This window comes from Apodemus sylvaticus, chromosome 23 (assembly GCF_947179515.1).
Source record: "Apodemus sylvaticus chromosome 23, mApoSyl1.1, whole genome shotgun sequence".
In the NCBI taxonomy this organism is placed as follows: domain Eukaryota; kingdom Metazoa; phylum Chordata; class Mammalia; order Rodentia; family Muridae; genus Apodemus; species Apodemus sylvaticus.
The window spans coordinates 45,764,951-45,787,507 of record NC_067494.1 but is presented as its reverse complement, the minus strand read 5'-3'; the positions used below and the strand labels follow the sequence as shown (position 1 = coordinate 45,787,507).

At 48.1% G+C, this 22,557-nt stretch overlaps 1 protein-coding gene across 1 annotated transcript in view; it reads left to right on the top strand.

The window, feature by feature from the left end:
* The window catches only part of LOC127674075 (uncharacterized), a 53,610-nt gene that overhangs the window by 27,650 nt on the left and 3,403 nt on the right, over positions 1–22,557 (top strand). Inside the window, exons 6-9 of the mRNA XM_052169923.1 lie at positions 14,698–14,781; positions 16,124–16,230; positions 19,920–19,980; positions 21,011–21,207. Of these exons, the coding sequence (XP_052025883.1) occupies positions 14,698–14,781; positions 16,124–16,230; positions 19,920–19,980; positions 21,011–21,207 (449 nt within the window). The remainder of the gene's footprint in view (positions 1–14,697; positions 14,782–16,123; positions 16,231–19,919; positions 19,981–21,010; positions 21,208–22,557) is intronic.

Below are 22,557 nucleotides of genomic sequence, written 5' to 3'. Positions count from 1 at the left end.
TCTCTGCAAAAGACTTGGCAATACCGGCAATACTGGTGGCTTTGGTTTTCAATGGTAGGACCTCACCTTGGTAACCAATTGCACTGTCACTGAGCATATATATCAGTCACCTTCCTCTAGTACACATGAGGCCAAGTCGCTTTGTTGGGCTAAAGCTAAGACTGTGAGTTTATGTAGAATGTATGAGGGACAGTGGCCACAGGGTGTTGAAAGACCTTAGGGTGGAAGGGAAGGGGAGACTTAGACTTGTGGGGTATGTGTGTGTGTGTGTGTGTGTGTGAAGCAGAGGGAGAATTAGACCTGTTTGTGTGTTTTTGTGTGTTTTGTGTGTGTGTGTAAAACAGAAGGAGATTTAGACTTTTGTGTGTGTGTGTTTGTGTATGTAAAGCAGGAGACTTACACCTGTGTGTGAGTGTGTGTATGTGTGTGTGTAAAACAGAAGGAGATTTAGACTTGTGTGTATATGTGTGTGTGTGTGTGTAAAACAGAGAGAGAGAGACTTAGACTTGTGTGGGTGTTGTGGGTGTGTGTGTGTATAAAACAGAGAGAGACTTAGATTTGTGTGTGTGTGTGTGTGTGAAGCAAAAGGAGACTTAGACCTGTATGTATGTTTTGTGTGTGTGTGTGTATGTAAAACAGATTTAGACTTGTGTGTGTATGTGTATGTATATGTGCGTGAAGCAGAGGGAGACTTAGATTTGTGTCTGTATGTGTGTGTGTGTTAAATAGAGGGAGACTTAGACTTGTGTGTGTGTGTGTTGTGGATGTGTGCATGTAAAACAGAAAGACTTAGATTTGTGTTTGTGTGTGTGTAAAGCAGAGGGAGACTTACACTTGTGTGTGTGTGTGTGTGTGTGTCCGTGTTGTGTTGCTGTCATGGAATATCTGAGCCCATTCATTCCTTACACTTCTGAAGGCTGGGAGGTTCAAGGTCAAGGGACTTGCATATGGAGAGAACTTTCTAGATGCATCCATTGATCTCTTTGGAAGAAGGTGTGTGTGTGTGCGTGCATGTGTGTGTGTGTGTGTGTGTGAGAGAGAGAGAGAGAGAGAGAGAGAATAAGGCACCTGTGTGCACACACTAATCTTTCTGCCAGTTCCCCACTGACCCACTCCCAAGGGCAGAGCCTGGTGGTCCGAACGCCTCCTGATGAGTCCCACCTTTAGCAGCTGCTGCACCAGGCATTACCTCCAACAGGTGGATCTGACAACCTGTCAGACCACAGCCACTGCCCTTCCGCACATGGCCTGCACAGTGAGACTGTACTGGCTGGTTTTGTGTCAAGTTGACACAGGCTGGAGTTATCACAGAGAAACTCCAGTTTCTCTTTCAGTTGGGGAAGTGCCTCCCTGAGATCCTGCTGTGGGGCATTTTCTTAATTAGTGATCAAGTTGGGAGGGCCCCTTGTGGGTGGTGCCATCTCTGGCCTGGTATTCTTGGGTTTTATAAGAGAGCAGGCTGAGCAAGCCAGGGGAAGCAAGCCAGTAAGAAACATCCCTCCATGGCCTCTGCATCAGCTCCTGCTTCCTGACCTGTTTGAGTTCCAGTCCTGACTTCCATTGGTGATGAACAGCAGTGTGGAAGTGTAAGCTGAATAAACTTTTCCTCCTCAACTTGCTTCTTGGTCATGATGTTTGTGCAGGAATAGAAACCCTGACGAAGACAGGGACAATGACCAAACTGGTCACTAAAAGTGCTCCAGTATGCTTCCAAATCAAATGGAGGGTAGCCTCATGCCCCCTGGCCTCAGATATTTCTCATCTCCATCCCTTCCCTCAGATTGATAGGCCAGTGAGGTCAGAGCACAGTGCGCATGGCCAGTAATGCTCTGCCCTCGCCGTTTCCTGAATGGTGTGTAGCTCAGACAGACAACCCAACGGGGCACTCCGCCCAGAAGCTAGGCAGATGAGAGAGGAGACTCTGGGGCAAGGAATAGGAAGAGACTGAAATAGAAAGACCCAATCAGAAAGTAAAACATCCAAAAAAAGTCATGGCACGCGGTTTCCTGGCAGGGAGGAGACCCTGCTTGCAGAGAGTCTGTGGGGGGCTCAAGGATGACAGAGCCTGTAGTCATTTTATAAACTTGCATATCTTCCTCCTAACTCCCAAGTCAGGGTTTCTCCATGTAGCCCTGGCTGTCTGGAATTAACTCTGTAGACCAAACTGGCCTCAGACTCACAGAGGTCCACCTGCCTCTGCATCCTGATTGCTGGGTTTAAAGGCTTGCACCGCCACCAGCAGCAGCTAAACTTGTGTATCCTAACGCCAGATTTTACCCCATTTTCTGACTTTCTGTGGTTAGGTTCCTTCTTCCTTTATTTAATAGTTTATGTTTTGTTGGAAATTCATTGTGCAGTGATGGGTTTCATGGGAACAATTTCCTCTTAACTATATTGTGTGCTCAGAACACGGTACTTAACAAATTTGATGGTTTTGAAACTGTAAAAACAAAACAAAAAAATGAACTTTTCTAATTATGTTATTTCTTGTGTCCATCCTTGAATTTTGTTCAACACTAAAAAGCTGTTTTACATATTTTAAGCCAGGTGGCTGTGGCGCAGGCCTTTAACCCCTGCACTTGGGAGGCAGAGGAAGGCAGATCTGGGAGTTCAAGGCCAGCCTGGTCTATGCAGAGAAACCCTGTCTAGTGGGAAGACTTTAAGTCAGCATACAAAGCAGCAGGTTTCTTGCCTCTCCACGCATGCGCCATTGCACGTTGCTGTCCTCCATCCGACTCGCTCCCCTCCCCCACTCTGGCTGCCCTGTCCTCTCCCAGAAGTCCTCTCTTCTGTGCTTCTTGTGAATTCTATTAGCCACACCCAGTCAGCCCTTCCTTCAGATCTCTTTCCTCTCTTGTGTTGTACCCTTTCTAGTCTCATGATCTACACACACACATGCACTAGACACACACACACTAACAATAGACACACATACACAAGCACTAGGCACACACACACACATGTCAGACATACATACAGACATATACACATACACACACACACACACACATGCGCGCGCGCACATTACACCATACACACATTAGGTACACACACACATACATAGACACATAGCAGACACACAGTCACACACATAGACACATACACTAGACATACACAAACACATACACACTGGACACAAACACAATACCGATACACAGACCAGACACACACAAAGACATACACAGACACTCACAAACAGACACATAGATTCATAGACACACACACACTCTTACACACAGATACCCACATGCACACACACACTCACATACACACACACTCACACATGCAAATACATAGGCGGACATACTACAAATGCAAAAGAGAGAGAGAGAGAGAGAGAGAAACCTTTTTCCTCTTGTGATCCATTATTGCTCAAGACCTTTTATATGATCCTGGGTGTATAAGTCCTAAAGCCCTTACACAATTCATTTGTAGATAGTAAATCATAATGACATTTATGTTAACAATTTTTGTTAGCACATGTCACTATTTATTAAAGACAAATTTGCATACTAATGAGATTGTCCCTTATTTGTTTTACATAAAGAATTAATTCTACATTGAATATTTGATCCTTCAGGACATAACATATTCAGTGCATATGTGATATACATATATATGTATGTAGATATATACATATATATGTATAAGTATTTTATATACACACAATAATAGCAGAAGTATGTTGGCAGCCATTCTAAAATAATTCAGATTCTCCTCTAAGCCCTAATCAACATTTATTTACTAATATTATAAAAATGTCAAATCCAAATCTCTCCTCCTCTCCACTCGAATATCTACTTATCTATCCACTTGTCCCCACATCAGCCTCCCTGTCCCCTGCCCATCAGCCTGCCTATATACTCATTGTGTATATACCTTGCCTTCATTCATTAAAAATCTCTCATTTACAGCCAGTGAAACTGCTCAGTGGTCAAAAATGCTGGTCTGCAACCCTGGTGGTCTGACATCGGTCACTGTAACTCACGTAAAAAGCGACATTCAGTGTCACGCTCTGCGGTCCAGAACTCTGTAGGCAGAGGCAGAACTACATGCATGTGGTGTCCCCCCCCCAAATAAATAAACATTTAAGAATAATATATATTTAAAATCTCTCATTTAAAATAGATATGGTATGTAGGTTTATAATCCCACTGGCCCCTCCCCCATCCCTGCCTCCCCACCCCTGCTTCCCTATTCCACTCCTACCTCCCCACCCCACCCCTGCCTTCCCACCCCACCCCTGCCTCCACCCACCCCTGCTTCCCTATTCCACCCCTACCTCCACATCCCACCCCTGCCTCCCTACCTACCCCTACCTCCCCACCCAATCCCTACCTCCCCACCCCACCCCCTGGCTCGCCTCCCCACCCCTGCCTCCCCTCCCCTCCCTCCCCATCCCACCCCTGCCTCCCCACCCCACCCCTGCCTCTCCACTGCACCATCTGTTCTCCATGCCCCCAGCATCTTTGGACACTTGCCTCAGCTCGTAAGCACTACACCGTGCTTTACCCTCAGCTTAAGGTGATTCGGTTTGCCCACAGACCCCCCCCACCCCCACCCCCCCCACCCCCCCCACCCCTCCACCCCCCCACCCCCCTACCCCCCCCACCCCCCCACCCCCCCACCCCCCACTCCCCCACCCCCCCACCCCCGTTCAGTCTTCCTCCCTGACTCCTCAGGGCAGAGGCCCTGACAGGAGAACCTTTGCTCCCTGCCTCTCACAGACAGCTTGGGCCACTCTCTGCTTGAGAAAAAGCTGGGGTCCAGGTGGCTCAGGAGAGCACACTGTGGCCCCAGACCAGCTTGCGAGGCAGTGGAGGGGAGGGAGTGTGTGTGTGTGTGTGTGTGTGTGTGAGTGAGAGAGAGAGAGAAAGAGAGAGAGAGAGAGAGAGAGAGAGAGTTGAGTGTATATGTGGTGTATATATGGTGTCTATTGCATGAGTGTGTGTGGTGTGTGGTGTGTGTGGTGTGCGTGTCAGTGTGTGTGGTGTGTGTGTGAGTATGTCTGATGTGTGTGTGTATAGGTGAGTGTGGTGTGTGTTGATTATATGTGTGGTGTGTATATGTGTGTGTATATGTGTGTACATGTATGTGATATGTGTTGTGTGAGTATGCGTGATGTGTGGTATGTGAGTGTGTGTATGGTGTGTATGTGAGTGTGTGTGTGTGGTGTGGGTATGAGCATGTATATGCTATGTATGTGTGTGAATAGTATAATGTGTGAGTGTGTGTTGTGTGTGAGCTGTGTGTATGTGAGTGTGTGTTCTCTGTGCAAGTGTGTTGTATATGTGTGAGAATATATGATGCATATTGTGCATGTGTGGTGTGAGAGTGTGTGTAGTGTTAGTGTGTGTGTGTGTGTGTGTAGTGTGTGTGTGTGTGTGTGTGTGTGAGAGAGAGAGAGAGAGAGAGAGAGAGAGAGAGAGAGAGAGAGAGGAGAGAGAGAATGTGTTTGCCCTGCAGAGCCTCCCTGGTCCTGAGAGAAGGTCTGCAGAGACCTCAGTCTGTCCCACTCGCTCAGCTCATGTCTTGTATTAGGAATGGAACTGAGCTGACGTCCCTGCTCTGGGAAAGGAATCAAGAGCGTCTACGCAGGCCTAGCATCGCAGCGGAAAGCGAGGTCCCTTTGTCATGCCATTGCTGTGTCAGCACTGCTTGGTTTGCTGCTGGCTGTCCCTTTGGGGGTCTCATCTCCTAGGTTGCAGACCTCGTGCTCTATTCCCATTAGCTGTCTGCTCTTTGTGGTCTCGGTCTGCCCTTTGCTGTTCCTCATTCTCCCAACAAACCTCCACCCTGGACCTTAGCACACGGGGGTCCTTTGCCTGGAAATGCCACGTGTCCCCGCCCACTCCTTCCCTCCTTTGGCGCCTTCTCCTGTGTTGCGGATGGATTTCCATCTGCGTCTTTAGTTCCCTTTTTAGCTCTTACCTCTTCTGGACATAGTTTACATTTTATTCTATTTTCCTTGTTGTTCATTTTATCACTGTATTTCCAGTGTGCAGAGAGGGGTCTGGTATTCAGCATTTGAGCGTTGTATGTCACAAAGACCAGAGAGATGATAAGAATGTGCCTTGATGATGCATCTCTGTTCACATATATATTGTGTATGTATGCATGCATAAGAAAAATTTCACATACGTACTGTGTCTACATGTGTGTATGTGTGTTTATATGTGTGCACATGTGTGTGATATGTGTTGTGTGAGTGTGTATGGTGTGTATGTGAGTGTGTGTGTGGTGTGGGTATGAACATGTGTATGTGTGTGTGAATATGTATAATGTGTGAGTGTGTGTTGTGTGTGTGTTATATGTGCTGTGTGTGAGCTATGTGTATGTGAGTGTGTGTTCTCTCTGTGTGTGGTATTCTCTGTGCAAGTGTGTTGCATATGTGTGAGAATATGTGATGCATATATGATTGTGCATGTGTGGTGTGTGTGTGTGCAGAAGATACATTTCATATATGTACTATGTCTGCATGTATGCATAAGATACATTTCACATATGTACTATGTCTGCATGTATGCATGAGGTACATTTCATATAAGTACTATGTCTGCATGTGTGTGTGTAAGATACATTTCACATATGTACTATGTCTACATGTATGCATAAGATACATTTCACATATGTACTATGTCTGCATGTATGCATGAGGTACATTTCATATAAGTACTATGTCTGCATGTGTGTGTGTAAGATACATTTCACATATGTACTATGTATGCATGTATGCATAAGATACATTTCACATATGTACTGTGTCTGCATGTGTGCATAAGATAAATTGCACATAAATACCCTGTCTGCATGTGTGCATGAGGATACAGACAAGTTCAGCGCGCGGGCAGGGCTTTCTGTCACCCGCTGCCCCAAGTGAAGGAGCTGTCCCCACCCTCTGCCCCCGCCTGCCATTGCCTCCCTACCCCTGCAGATGTCCTCTGGCCATGCTCATACCTTAGTCCCTCTGCAAGCCTTCCCAGTGGGCTCCGGTGGAAGGACACTCCGTCTCCCCTCAAGGTTCTTGTGGTCCCTGGGCTGGTGTGTGCCCCTTGGTTTCCCATGGGTCTTTGCATCATCCCAGAGTAGCCCAGAACAGCATCCAGACACATTGCCTGGCTGGGGCTCCTGCCCACACTCCTTATTTGATTGTTTGTAGACAGGGTTTCCCTGTCCTGGGACTCAGCCTCTGGAATCGTGATATTAAAGGCGTGTGGACCACCACCTGGCCTGGAGTCCTTTATGTGGGGGCATCCATGCTCCTGACCCCAGGTCCCCATCACTCAGTATCCAGGCTGGTATATCATTGTTTCTTTGTTTCCGAGATCTTTTCTATCTCTTGTTGCTTGTGCAGGGTCCTCATTTTTATCCATGCACTCTTTCATCCTCAGCCCATATCATCTGATTTAGACTGAAAATATTTCCAGGGCAGAAGAGTCTTCATGCTGGTCCACCACCGTATGCATCCCGGGGATTGTAATTGAGAAGTGGTATTTCCAAGGCCACAGCCAGGGCCTTTACCTTTCGCTGGCTCTGGCCTGCTGGCTTTTCCCATGCACTCACAGTCAGTTAGTTACAGGGGAGCTCAGAAGGGACTAAGGTCATGTGGCTGGCTTTGGCTTTGTCAAGTACACAGTGTCCCTCTCAGATGGTTGGTAAGCAGACACCTGCTCAGAGTGGCCTGCTGTCATGGCCTCCTGGTGTGGCCTCCTGGGCCCTAACACTTCTGTTCTTCATTTGGGGATGGTTCTTCCTTTGCTATGATAACAGTGCCAAGCACAGCTCATAAGCCATTAACCGAATTCGAGGAAGGAAGGAAGGAAGGAAGGAAGGAAGGAAGGAAGGAAGGAAGGAAGGAAGGAAGGACCAGCTGCTTTTTCCCTCCACCATTGTTCTTCCTGCAGGGTTTTGTAGACCTTGGGCAGATCCCTGCTTCCTCCAGGTTTCAGTTTTCTTATGTCTAACTTGGGAACTAACTAGCCCTTTGAGGGTCTGAACTCCCACTGGGATACTCTGTTTAATAAACACATCAATTTATAGAAAGCATATACAAAGAACTTCCTTTAGTAGTTCTACACCTTATTTCGACTTAAAAGAAAGCCAAGCAACATTTATCACAACTTTTGGTTGGGCTGGGGAATGAAAAATGAAAGAAAAGTCAAGAGGAGAGGTCCTGCCGGACCCCTTCCCCATGCCCCCGCGCTGTGGTAACTCAGAATAAACCCAGGTTCCAGATAATGCCATAGCTGCTTCTGTACTTAGGTCCTGTCTTTAAAGGAGGGCTTCCTGTGCAGTTGATCATGTGGCCATTCCTTCCTATGTGAGCAGAGTGGAGAGTGCTCGCTGGTCAGAGGGCCTTAGATAGAGGGCCTCACTGAGTCAAAAGAGCCATGGTTTGTTTGACCTTTCAACTTCCCATGCTCAGCTGGGCTCAGAGCTACAGCTTCAAGGATGCAAGCCCAGCAACCCTGCTGGTCAGATGCACTAACACCAGTTCACTCGGGGCACACATCCTCCCCACACCCCGTGGATGCAACGGACCACTCACCCATGTGGGGAGGGGGCCCTGGGATCAATCCTCAGACCATTTAAAGAAAAAGAGAGTTCCACTCATGTTTCTGAATATTTCCCCCCCAAAGTCAAAGAAACAGACATCAGCTAGCAGCCTCCTATGCCCTCAGTATCCGGCAGTATCATGAACGAACAGTCTATTTGGAAGCACGTCTTCTTTCCAAACCTGGAAACAGCCCGGTAGTGGTGGCATACGCCTGTGATCCCAGCACCCTGGGAGGCAGAAGCAGAGGCAGAGGCAGGCAGATTTCTGAGTTCGAGGCCAGCCTGGTCTACAGAGTGAGTTCCAGGACATCCAGGGGCTATACAGAGAAACCCTGTCTCTCAAACAAAACAAAACAAATCTTTAAAAAAAAAAAAAAAAAAAAACCAAACCCGGAAACCCAACAGACCCCCCCCCCCCCCCCCCCCGTGGGGCTGTCGAGATTTGGGCTTTGTGAAGATGGGGGCAGTGGTCGCTTTGAGATCTGCTGGCACTTAACCAGATTCAGAACCAGTTGTTGGTTCTCCCTCTCTCGCAGCTGCCGTCGGGCACTTTTATAGATAGTCACCTAATTGTGGAGGACAAAATGCCCGGGACTCAGACCCTATAGGTCTATCACACTGTGCAACTCTGTGCTGGTCCCCGTTGGGTCCCAGGGCTCTGAGATGTGCCATAGTCCTTCACAGTACAAATGGCACTAGTGACCTGAAAAGACAGAAGCCAAATGGGACCCCATGGCTTTTAGGGACTTCTGGTATTCCGCTCTCAGACAGGACGACCACGGTCCATCTGATCTCAGGAAATGGTTTTCGTTACGTTTGTATTTGGTGACTAGATGGTTCATAAAACCAGGAAGAGCCTCAAATGAATTCCTTGTTTGATTTCCTTTCCCTACCATTGTCTCTGCTTCTGGGTCTATAGAGGCCGATAGCTTTTCCCTTAATTTTGCAAAAATTTGGGGCTCTCCACTCACACCCGGTGTGCTTCAAGCTAATGTAAAAGTTCAAATGGCTGATTGTCCCCAAGTAATAGAGAGCTGGAGTGCAGATTCTCAGCAGACACGGGTGGCTTCACTCTCTGCATTATCCTGGCAGGGAATGATGCAGCTTTGCTTAAGCTGTGCAGGCACAATGAAGAAGCTATGCCTACGGTTTCTGTGACAAATGGGTGCGTCCTCGGTTTTAGCTGAAACGTGCCTTGTCCCCAAGGGAAACTGGCCTGGTGATTCCCTGCAGTTAGAAACAATTGACCTTATGAATTTGGATGATCTTCTGGGTGTGGTGGTGCACACCTTTAGTCCCAGCTTTCAGGAGGCAGAGGCAGGTGAATCTCTGGTTTGAGGCCAGCCTGGTCTACGGAGGGAGGCTGTGGAGGCTGGGGGGAGGGAGGCTGTGGAGGCTGGGGGTCGTTGGAGGGGTTGGGTGCCTGAGGGCGTTTGGTGAGATTTAGATGATCCAAAATAGGTTTGTTCTGACCATGTGGTCTGTCCGTGTCAGTCAGGACCTTGGTGAAATGCTCATCAGAGTGACATTTTCATTAGGAATAATGTCATGTGTCTGAGGAAATGACAGAGTCAGTGAAGGACCTGGGCAATAGCTCACAGGATAAAGAAAGCACTTGCTGGGGGGTAAGCATGGGACGGAGCTCAGGTCCCCAGCACCCACATGACAGAAGTATGTTTATCACATGTACATATAAGCAGAGCAAAACACACTTGGTAGGTTGTGTGTGTGTGTGTGTGTGTGTGTGAGAGAGAGAGAGAGAGAGAGAGAGAGAGAGAGAGAGAGAGAGAGAGAATAATAATTACAGAATAAGAGGCTATCAGGCAATGGAGTTGGGGAAAAAGGGTAAAGAGGGGAGCAGAGGGTGAACACTCTGTATTAATGTGAAATTCTCAGAAGAATCAAAAATTGCTGGGTGGTGGTGGTGCATGGTGTTTGGGATTCAAGGCTAGCCTGGTCTACAGAGCAAGTTCCAGGACAGCCAGGGCTACACACAGAGAAATCCTGTCTTGAAAAAAAATTAAATAATAATAATTATAATAACAAATAGAAATAAAAATGTGTACAAGAAGTAAACATGTTTCGTTTTTAATCTTCCCAGTAAAACCAATGTGAAGAACTCTAATACTGCTATAAATAAGCCGGGCGGTGGTGGTGCACGCCTGTAATCCCAGCACTCTGGGAGCAGAGGCAGGTGGATTTCTAAGTTCGAGGCCACCCTGGTCTACAGAGTGAGCTCCAGGACAGCCAGGGCTACACAGAGAAACCCTGCCTTGAAAAAAACCAAATCAAAAAAAAAAATAGTGTTATAAATAAATCAGTTTTCTCTTTTCCCCTCTTCTCTTCTCCCTCAAGACATCCACAAATGAGTCAGAAATAATGGCCAAGAGTCCACCCACATGTCCTATCAGCAGGCTCGTGGCTAGTTCATAAGTACAGGTTCTCTATTGGAAAAAAGGCAAAGGGTTTTGTGTGAGTAGCAGCATAAGCCTGCTTTCTTGGCAAACATGCATATTTGATTTTTAAAATCTCTTTGTGTCTGTCTCTGTCTCTGTGTATCTGTCTCTCTGTGTCTCTGTCTCATCTCCCTGACTCTATCTCTGTCTCTGTCTCCCTGTCTCTGTCTCTCTGTCTCTCTCTGTCTCAGTCTGTCTGTCTGTCTCTCTCTCTCCTATGTGTGTGTGTGTATGTGTGTGTGTGTGTGTATAGATGATGGCTCACTATGTAGCCCAGGCTGGCTTGGGACTCACATTCTTTCTTTCAGCCTCCCAAGTGCTAGGATTCGGGGGGTGGGGTGGGGGTGCCACTCCCTTCAGCTCATGTCTCTTGCTGAGGAATGTCAATCCAGCACTCGTGCTTGCTCTCAACCCATCTCAGAACCTGGACTGAGAAGCCTCTGAGATCTCTGGCGGCTGCTTCTGCCCGCCTCCAGTGGTCTTTGGTTCAGAAGTTTGCATGCAAGGGGTTTCTACCGGGAGGCACACAGGAGTCCTACTGTGCCTGGGTGGAGTGTGACATGGGAAGGACGGGATCTTTATCTTATTCCAGGTGTAACACAGGGTTGAACCCAGCACGTAGATGCACAGTGTGTGTGTGTGTGTGTGTGTGTGCGCGCAAGTGCGCACAGTGTGTGCGTGATACCTCTCCAGCCCTCCTAGGCCTGCACCCGCCCCGCCCCCTCCCCAGCCTCCAACAACTCCTCCCGGAGGAGTTAGGGACTTCACTAGGACACTCCTTCCTCCCCTTCCACACCTGTCCCCACCTCCCTGCTGTAGTTTATGAGCCCGGGAGGAGGCAGGTTTGACACAGGGACTCAGTCTCTGAGGACAGCTGCAGACGAGTTAGCTCCCCAGACAGTAAAATGTAAAGAGGGGGAGGGGCGACCTTTGAAGTTTGCGAATGCATGACTTTGACCATTTCCTTTCCTCTTTGCCGGGTGCCCAGGTATTATTGTGCTGAGAGCAACTGCCAGCTAGCTTTACAAGGAAGGATGCATTTCCGTCCCCAAGGTCTGCGTCCTTAGTGTTTAATACACTCTGAATGGCGGCTCACGGGAGCCCGGGGCTGACCACATGGGAACACTTGACTACAGGTTCCAGAGAAGGGCCCTGGCTAGGGCCATCCACACACTGAGAATGCACAGGCGTGTGCAGGGAACACTCTGGAGTCAGAGTTTAAACTCGGAAGATGCCGCTGGGCGTGCTTTCTTCCTGTATGTTCCCCATGCATTTCCTCTGCTTTTGGCCTCCTTGAACTCAGGAGGAGGGCTGGTGACCAAGTGGATTGAACTGTGAGCCCGTGGTGCAATTTCTCTTCTTCATTTCAAACCTGAGTTTTAGTTTATGGTCGATAGCTTTCCTTTCTACAATGTTTGTAGTGGGTTTTTTTTTTTTTCTGTTTATAAAAGAATTCCAGGAGTTTAGTTTTCTTTGTCACTTTTTGACAGTTTACCATGAAATGTCTGGGGGGAGGGGAGGGGAACGGAGGAGGGGGGACAAAGAGGGAGGGGGAGGGGGAGAAAGGAGGATAGAGAGAGGAGGGAGGAGAAAGGGAGGGATGGAGAAAGAAGGAGAGGAGGTGGGAAAGAGAGGAAGAGAGGAAGAAGAGGGAGGCATGGAGGGAGGAGAGGGGGAGGAGGGAGAGAGAGACAGAGAGAGCACTCAACAACACTTACTTCTGGGAGCTGCTAACGTTGAGGACCTGTGAGGTAAATCTGTGTCTGACAGGTTCTACTGCATCAGGAGTCCCCGAGCCCCCATTTTCTGTCTCACCCTAAGCCCAAGAAGGTGAAGGGTGGAGTGTTGTGAGAATTACTGTGTTGTGAGAATTACTGTGTTGTGAGAATTTCTGTGGGAGGATAAAGGATTGATCTGCAAGCCAGAAGCCTGGGGCTTCCCTTCGCCCTTGCTGAAACCCCCCAGTGTGTGGTAAAATAACCTGGCTAAAGAAACTAAATGGAGGTTGACTTCGGCTCATGGCTGAAGGAGATACAGTTCATCATGGCGGGGTTGACTGGGTGGGTGTGGAGGGGTCGCTGGTGCGGACATCTGGGCAGGTTTCTAGTTGGCTGAAGTTTTGTTTGTTTGTTTTAACTATGTGCTTACCTTTGTCCATGGTTCCTCATTTGCTCAAGTGTAATTGGTGGGAAAAGGTGTGCCTTTGTTAACACGTGGGCACAGCTCACAAGTGCATTGTGGGAAAGGATGTGCCTATGTGCCCTTGTTGTCACAAGGGAACAGTTCACAGGTGCATTGTGGGAAAGGGTGTGCCTATGTTATCACGTGGACATGGCTCATAGGTTCATTCTGGATGGTCCGTTTCTTCCTCCCCCCCCCATTCATGTGTGTGTCTCTACTTTATATGTGTGTGTGTCATGCAGTACTCATCAGTGACTTTCCTGTTGGAAGGACGACACCTGTCCTTTTTGTTCTAATTTTTTTTATCCTCTTTCTGGCTTTTACTTTTTCATACAGATTAGAGTAGACTGGTCTTGTTTATAAAGATTGAGCTGGAATCTTTTCAAGATTATCTATGTATTTAGTGTGTGTGTATACATTAGTGTATATGCATGTGTGCATGTGTGTGTGTGCACTCTGTACATGTGTGTGCCTGCATGCGTGTGCGCGTGTGCATGTGCACACATGTGTGTGGACATGTGTATGTGTGTGTGCCTGTGTGTGTGTGTGCATGTGTGTGTGCACTGTGCATACGGGCATGCGTGTGCATGCATGTGTGTGCCTGAGTGTATGTGGGCATGTGTGTATGTGTGTGCCTGCAAGCACGTGTACACTTGTGTGCACGCCACAGAGTGCATGTGGAGGTAACAGGGCAACTGATAGGACTTGGTTCTTTTTGAGGCTGGGTCTCCCTCGTCTTGCTGCTGCTGTGCTGTGTGCTTCAGGCTATGTGGCTGGCCCATGGCTTGTCTTCCTGACTCCACCCACTGTTTTCCTGAGGCATGCTGGGATTACAGATGTACACCATTGATGTGTGCACCCCTAAATACAAGCTTTGCATATGGGCTCCAGGATTTGAACTAGGTTTGTGAGGCTGGAGTTAACCTACTGAGACATCTCCTCAGCTCCCAGCTAGACTCTTATAGACTGCCTATAGATCTATTTTATTTAATTGATCCAATCCAGGAACACAGTTAGCTGTTTGTTTGTTTTTTTTTTTTAATATTTAGATCTTAGATTTCTTCAGCAACATTTTATAACATTGAAATGTGTGTTCTGTGTGCTTTGTTGAATTTCTATAGAAGATCTATTTGCCCTAAATGGCGTGTTGACCTTGTGTCTTGTATTCTCATTGAGTTCTATTGCTTTAAGTTTTTCTTGCTTTCCCTCCCAGCCCCTGTGGGAAGTGTTTATGTGTATCTTAGTGTGACACTAAGAGCCCATGAGATCTCTTCCCTCCGTTCCCATCTCTCTTACTATGTCCCGCTTTCCTCTCTGATGTTCTGAGGTGGGGTCTAGCCGGCTCACTTCTCCCAGTGAGGGTGGACACAGCCTCGAGTCCTGCATTGAGGGCGGGGCTGTCATGAGGGGACAGAGGTGGAGGGGCCAGCACATAGCTGCCAGGCCTGATGCAAAGGGCCCATCAGAGACATTTTTAAGAAGACGTCTCTTGTTTTCTTCCAAGAGTCTTCTCGTGCGGCTCACGGAATGGGGAAAACGATGCCGACAGCGTGAAGCTGCCCAGAGGCTGCATCGAGGACCTGAGGAGGTGAATGTATGGGACTCCACCTCGTCTGTGGGTGATCTCTTCCCTGTTGAGCCTTGAGAACAAGTTTAGCCCTGGCAAAGGGTAGAGGTCTCAGTGAGGATGCCTATTACTTACATACATACATACATACATACACACATAATACATACACATATACATACACACATACATACATACACATATACATACACACATACATACACATATACATACACATATACATACATACACATATACATACACACGTACATACACACGTACATACACACATACACACAACACATGTATGCATGCATGCATACACATACACACATACATACAATACACACATACACATACATACATATACACATACATACGTACATACACACATGCATATATACACATATGCATACATGCATGCACATACATGCATACACATACACAAATACATTCACACATGCATATATACACATATGCATACATGCATACACATACACATACACAAATACATTCATACACAGACATATACATAAATATACACACATATACATACACACACATACATGTGCATGCGTGTGAGCACACACCCCCACACTCCCCAGCTCAGGCATTTGTTCCCTCTGCCCTTCCTCTTCAGCTTCACAGTCTCATAATTTCAAGATCTATTTTCTTATTTTTAGACCATCCTCCCATCTAGCCGTCTACGTTTGCAACCTAATTATGCACAATTTTTGCTTTTGTTGTTTTTTAAGCAATTTCTGGCGTGGGGACATAGCCCAGTGTTTGAGTAGAGGTTTAGCATGCTTGAAGCCCTGGGTTTGATACCCCAGCACTGGAACAAAAGTAAATATTTAGATAAATATAAATATTGTTCTCACCTTTTAAAGAGCAGTGTAGCTCATCACAGTGTGTTTAGATTTTTTAAAATACTATCCTAAACAACACGCTGGCTGCTACCTTTAGCCATCATAAAAAAAAAAAATGGCATTTGTTCTTTCCAGTGTCAGGCTGGGGCGGGCTCTCTTGAGCCCCTGGGGGCTCCATCTCTTCGTGCTGCCCTTTGAGATGAAGGCAGACTCGCTTAAGTACTGACATCACACCTCCAGGAATGTGAGACTCAGGAGAAAGGCGAGGGTGAAATGTCCACACACCACAGGCACTATAAACCGAAGCTAGAGAGAGGACGTGCCACCACTTAGCCGTCATGAAAAGCAGGACAGGGGCAGCTACCGCCTGAGGCTTGCTTGCCAGGCTCTACCAGGGTAGTACAAAAGGGTCTGTGTCTGCCCCGATGCTTGACACATTCAAATGCTAGCTGCATTTGTGAGATGTGCTCACGGTGGCGAAATGCATCTTACAGAGCAAGATAATGTGTAAGACAAAGACTGAGTCCCGGGGCAAGATGTACCTTAGCCGGTTGTATCAGATGTATTTCACTTCCCTTGCTAACATGGAATTCTCCAGAAGGTAAGTTCCCTTCCCCTGTGAGACGGGGTCTTGGGGGTTCACTCTGCAGCCCAAACTCAAAATCCCACTGAATTATGATGTGAACACTGCCCTTAGGTTCTCCCTCCCATCCCTTTTCCTTTTCTTCCTCCCTTCTTCCTTCTTTGCTTCCTTCCTAACCTCCCCCTCTCCAGCCCCCCCACCCCGAAGCCTGGCTAAGGTAGGCTCACATAGGTAAGGGCCTTAGTGTCTGCTTCAATGTCTCCTTACAGTCACCTTTTCCCCCCACATAGCCACTAAGGAATTGTCATCACCAAACAGCCTTCAAGCGGCCCTCTTACAAAGAGCATATGATCTAATCGCGAGGGAGAGCCTGGCTTAGTGAAAGATGGAAGCAAAGGTTCTCTCAGCATGGGAAGCTGTGAGGAATATGGGAAGGAGAAGGCCAGGGCTCATCATTACCCAGAATGGGAATCACAGAAGCTCCCTGATGTGAACTTGAAGGCTGTGTACCCACTCAGTGGTGGAAAGCACTTACCACTGAGACAGACACAAACTTACCTGCGCACCAGCAGGACTTCTGTGCACAGATCCCTGGAGCCCAGACTGCTGAGTGGGGCGAAAGGGTGTGAGGTCAGAGGGCACATCGTTTGTAGTCATAGGCAAGGCAGAGAGGTGAGCGAAGTATTTACAAGCAGTCACACTGTACTGAAGGCAGAGGCAGCCTCTGCACAGGCTGAGGGCACTTTTCTGGAACAGCACAGAGATGCGGGCACTGCCCTCGCTTTCCCCAGCCTGACCAAAGATGCGGTGAACCCCAATGTATGGTCTAGGACCTGTCCCGAGCTGCCACCTAGGAGTTGAACTTGGGCCTTGTGAGTCTGGCCTGGGCTGTGGATACCAGTATCCGTGACAGATAGGGAGCTGGCTCCCAGAGAGCCGAGAAACCGAGTCCCTCATCAGAGTCCACAGATGAGAGGCCATCAGAATCTGTGATAAACTGGGGCTGTGGTCCTCCTCCACAAAGCTTCACCCAATCTGTTAAAATGCCCTGTGTTTGCTGCGTAGGAGGGGGTCTTACAGGAGATCAAGTTCTTTTCCAGTCAGAGGCTTGTGTGGATGGAGGCACCACCGCCCCACCCCCACCCCCTTTCTGGGAAATCTGTTCTCTCACCGGTGTTTCCCATGAAAACATTTAACAGAGCATACACCTGGGCTTAACAGATTCTGGTAGCAAAGAAGCCTCTGGTCATTTGTGGGGCCTTGGGTGGGCTTCCCCTCGTTTAGGGGACCAATTCTGACCCCACTATTAGCATTTGAATCGGGCAGCCGAGTTGTTTTGATTGAACCGAAAAAGCAAGCCTTTGTTGTTGCAATTTAAGGAGTTGTTCTCTGGTGTCCTTTAATCAGCTGGAAGGAGGGAAAAGGCAGCTGCTGCTGTCTGGTCTGGGAGCGCTTACCAGGTCCACCTCGAAGGCCCCCTCCGTGCGAGAGCCCCAGATGCAGCCGCGCTTGGGGCTTGGGGGACCCCTGCCCATTGCCACCGCTTCCCTCAGAACTTCTTTCAGTGCCGTCAAAATACTCTCTTTGTCTGGATTAAGCCAATCTGCGTAGCAGGTCCAGGCCATACAGCCAATCTGCTGACCGATCCCCATTTCCCACAAGAGGCGCCTGAGGCCAGGGACGGGCCCACTCGAAGGCTGATAGCCTAAAAACTTCATGCTCACAGCCCGACAGGTAAAAAGGCCCCTTCAAGGGCACGGAATGAAGTACAGCTCTTGGCAGTAATTACTTTACACGATCTGGGAGTGTAAATGACTTTTATTACTTTGGTAAAGGAACAAAAGCTTCATGTTTTAGGTTAAAAAGAAGGAAGAGGGCATATTCAGAAATCTTCCATGTTCTTCTTTTTTTTTTTTTTTTTTTTTTTTTTTTTTTTTTTAAGCTGGCGCTCCGGCTTCTATTTTCTTACACTGAGCACAGAGGGACATAAAGATGGGAGATTCTTGAGAATGGAAGTGACTTCTGGTGACCACACTGAGGGAAAAGGAAGTTGTGGTCTGCTCCAGCCCTAGCCTACTTTGGGTCCCGGGCAACTCTTGTCTCTGTGTCTGTGTAGACAGTTGTGCCTCCCTCCCTCCAGACACTCCGGAAATGGGAGCTGGCCACCCTCTGAGGCCTTGCGTGACAGCGCTCTCCCACCCACCCCTGGGACTCTGACAGTGAGGCCCCTCAAAGGAGCCACCCAGGGTCCTAATTAGCGAGCATCCTCCCAGAGGCGGGTCTTCTCCGAGGAAAGCAGTTTGTCAAACAGCTAGGTGTTTGCCGTTCCCTGTGTTCCCTGTGTATAAGGGCAGATGTCACCTGTCCTGTCCTAGCTCAGCAGAATCCAGCCCAGACGGCTTGCCTTTGCCCCCTGGTGACCCCACAGATTAGCCCTGAGACCCCCAGCTGTGTTGTGAGCTCAGCTGAGCCCCTTGGGCATGGGTGGCTGCTTCTTTGCCTCAGGTGCACTAGGAGCAGCACAGGAGGGATACAGCAGAAAGCATCCTCAAGCCTTGTCCCCGGTGGCTGCACTCCCGCAGCCGAGAAACACAGTGTGGTTATTTATGGGTTCTCTAACCTAGGACCTCAAAAGCAGCCCCAGGGCCCTGGCAGGGTAACACAGAGAGGCCTTTAATCCCAGCACTCCAGAGGCAGAAGCAGGCAGGTCTCTGTGAGTTTGAGGCCAGCCTGGTCTACATAGTTAGTAGTAGTCTAGCTGGGGCTATGTAGTGAGAACCTTCTCTGATGAAAACAAACAGAAAAAAACAAAACAACAACAACAACAACAACAAAAAAAAACCCAGTCCCAGTTTGGTAAGCCTGTATTTTCACAGAGCTGGTGTGAGAACCCGTAAGAGCTCCCAGGAGGATTGTTAATGGGGGGACGTCCTGAGACTACCCAACGAAGTCTATACTTTAACCTGGGACAGAGCTGAGGCTTATGCAGGTTCCCCTGATTCCTGGAGCTAGCCAAAGGTATTAAAGAAATTCCCCACCATGCCTGTAGGTGCACATGCGTGTACCTACACACAAGTGCATACACCTGCTTGCACACACATACGCATATACAAACACTCATCCATGCGCACCTATCTGTGCACACATGTACCCACACAGACGCACAGTAGTGTGTGTGTGTGTGTGTGTGTGTGTGCTCAGTATAGGTGAGGAATGCTGAGTGCCAGGTGCACCTTTCCTTCATGATAAACAGTATGTGAGGCACGTGAGGCACGTGAGGCAAGCTTGTATCTGAGCATTTTTAGAATGTCAGGCAGCCCTCCTCATTCACTGCAGAGCCGAAATTAGCCTTGGGGAAACTAGTAGGGTCCGTCAAAGCACACGGTCAACCATTTCAGAGGCCACTCTCCCATGAGTCTGTTCTAGGAGCCTTCCCTCCACCACAGTGTGCAGACTCTCCCTGAAGACACCCATTTTTATGACAAACCTTATTTTTAATACATGGTTAAAAAAATGTCCCCTGAAATTCAAGCCACTTGTTCTGAATAACTAACTGCATGCTGTGAGAGAGCTGTCCCGGCAGGATGACCCAGCCCAGGGCGCACAGCCTGGGGACATGTGACCACAGCCTCTGTGTACTCAAGGGGTGCTGAGCCTGACGGCTTCCTCTGTGTTTGCTTTTCTCTGTTTGGTACCACCCGGGGAAGACTGCTGGAGAGAGATGGCCGCTTCACAGACATGGACGCCGAGCGCAGGGCTGGAAGCCTGGTCAGTGTCCTGTGGGCCCAGGGGTCGCACCGACGGCATCGAGTCCTGCTTGGACGTAGATCTGGGAGGTAGAGAGGGAGCTGGGACAGAATGCACACTGTCCCCTGGCTGTAAGTTCCAGTTCCATTTTCCTGGAATTGTCCCTCAAATCAGGATTTTTTGTGGCAGTGGCCAGGGACAGAAACAAAGGTCCATTTGGGTTGTAGTGAAGTCGAATCTGAAATCTAGGGGTGGAGATATAGCTGAGTTAATCGAGTCCTTGCAGGAAACCTCGGGCCTAAACCCCAGCGTCATGTGAACAGGGCATGGTGACATGTACCTGTAATCTTAGGACTTGGAAAGGTAGAGGCAGGAAAATTGACAGTTCAGAGTCATCCTAAGCAACACAGTGCATGTGAGGCCAGCCTAGGCTACCTGAGGACTCTGTCTCAAAAGAAAATTATCATGTGTACCTTAAAAAAACAGTACAGAGCCCAAACCACCCCACTTTTCCCTGGTCTTCTGCTCTTTCCCACATTACACTGGGTCAATAGGACTGGTTATAGAGACCGTGTGTGTGCATGCCTGCATGTGTGCATATGTATGCATGTGTACATGTATATGTGTGTGCATGTGCATGTATATACATGTGCATGTATGTGTGTATATGTTGTGCTTGTGTATGTGTGTATATGTGTGCACATTTATGTGTGTGCATACCTATGTGTGTGCATGCCTGCATGCATGTGTGTATGTGTTGTGCTTGTGTATGTGTGTATATGTGTGCACATTTATGTGTGTGCATACCTATGTGTGTGCATGCCTGCATGCATGTGTGTGCATGTGCGTGTGGACTCATGTAGCAAGCATGAAGGAAGACCCAAGTAGTAGCTGTTGGTGATAAGGTATAGCTTTTACAGTGGCACATATTAGACTTCGAAACATTTCAAATATGAATATATAGATCATTGCCACCCCGGTTCTGATCTGAGATCCATCTCTCATGTTCCCAATGATGATGACAAAAATGCAAGTGTTTTTCCTTCCCAAGTTGGATTACATGGTCCCAAGAGGACGTCCACAGGCAGATATCCCACCAAGAGAACCCGGGGAGGAGGGGTCCCCAGCCCCCGGCCAGCAGCCTCCAGCAGGACCTGCCCTCCGATTTCTGAAGTGCCAGAGCCCAGGAAGGCCACAGAGAAGTCCCCACCTGAAGACAGGAAGACCCCAAGTGACCCTGTGTGGCATGTGAGTCATCAAAGCCATGAGAACAGACCCGGGGAGGTGGCTCAGAGGGCAGAGGGTTTGTTGCGGGCCTCATTACCTGAGATCCCTGGAACACGCGTGATGGGAAAAGGGAACCAACTCCCATAAGCCGCTCTCTGACTTCCACATATCCTTGTGCACACATGCTGGTGTATACACACACACACACACACACACACACACACACACACACACATATGCACACATATGTATCTCCACAAACAGATGCACACACATGTAGGCATGTACACACATAAGTATGCACACACATATACAAGCACATCACACACATGTACACACACATGTACACGCACACACATGCAGGTATGCACACATGCATGCACACACATACATACATGCATGTGCACACATATGCATGCACACACATACATGTACACAGTGCACACACACACATGCACACATGCACTAAATAAATGTAAAAAATAGGTCAGAAGTGAGAACCTTGCCAAAGTAAATGAGTAAACACAGAACTGTAAACAACTCTCCCGTGGCCTTAGAAGAATTTGGAGTGGGGGAGACATGAGAGGTGAGTAATTCGGATTTCACCCCCCAGGTCCCCCCACTTTGGGACTCTGCAAGCCTCAGACACTTTCTCCACTGTCCTTCCCAAGGGCCCTGGGTTGGGCAGGTACCTATCCCTGCTGCCTCCAAACTCCATAACAGGTTTTCATACCCGAGTTAAAGTGTGTGACCTGCCATCTCCTGCCTGACACCTCCTACTCATGGGAGACACCCCGTGAGATTCTTTTAGTTTTATAGAGGCCTATAGAGTGAATTCCAGGACAGTCAGAGTGACACAGAGAAACTCCATCTTGTGGAAAAACTTAATTAATTATTAATTAATTGATTGATTGATTTTAATTGCTATTACAGTGCTGCTAGGTAGAACTTAGGATCCTTTTTTTAAAAAAAGATTTATCTATTTATTATATGTAAGTACACTGTGGCTGTTTTCAGATGCACCGGAAAAGGGTATCCAATTGTTAGGATTCTTTTATTATTTTTTTTTTTTTATTGAATATCGTATTTGTTTACATTGCCAATGGTAAAACCTTTCCCGATATCTCCCCTCCCCTAAAACCCCCAACCTTCTCCCACCTCTTCCTTCCCCCTGCTTCCACCCAACACACTCTCTTCCCCCCACTAGGTTCTGTCTAAGCTCCACCCCACAATTACCTGGCAACAACCAGGTAGGCCTGGCTCACTATAAAAAGGGCTGCGCAGCCCCTCCTCTCTCTCTTGCTCTCTTAGCTCTTTCTCTCTTCCTCTCTTGCTCTCTCTTTCTCTTACTCCCCTCTTGGTCTCTCCTCC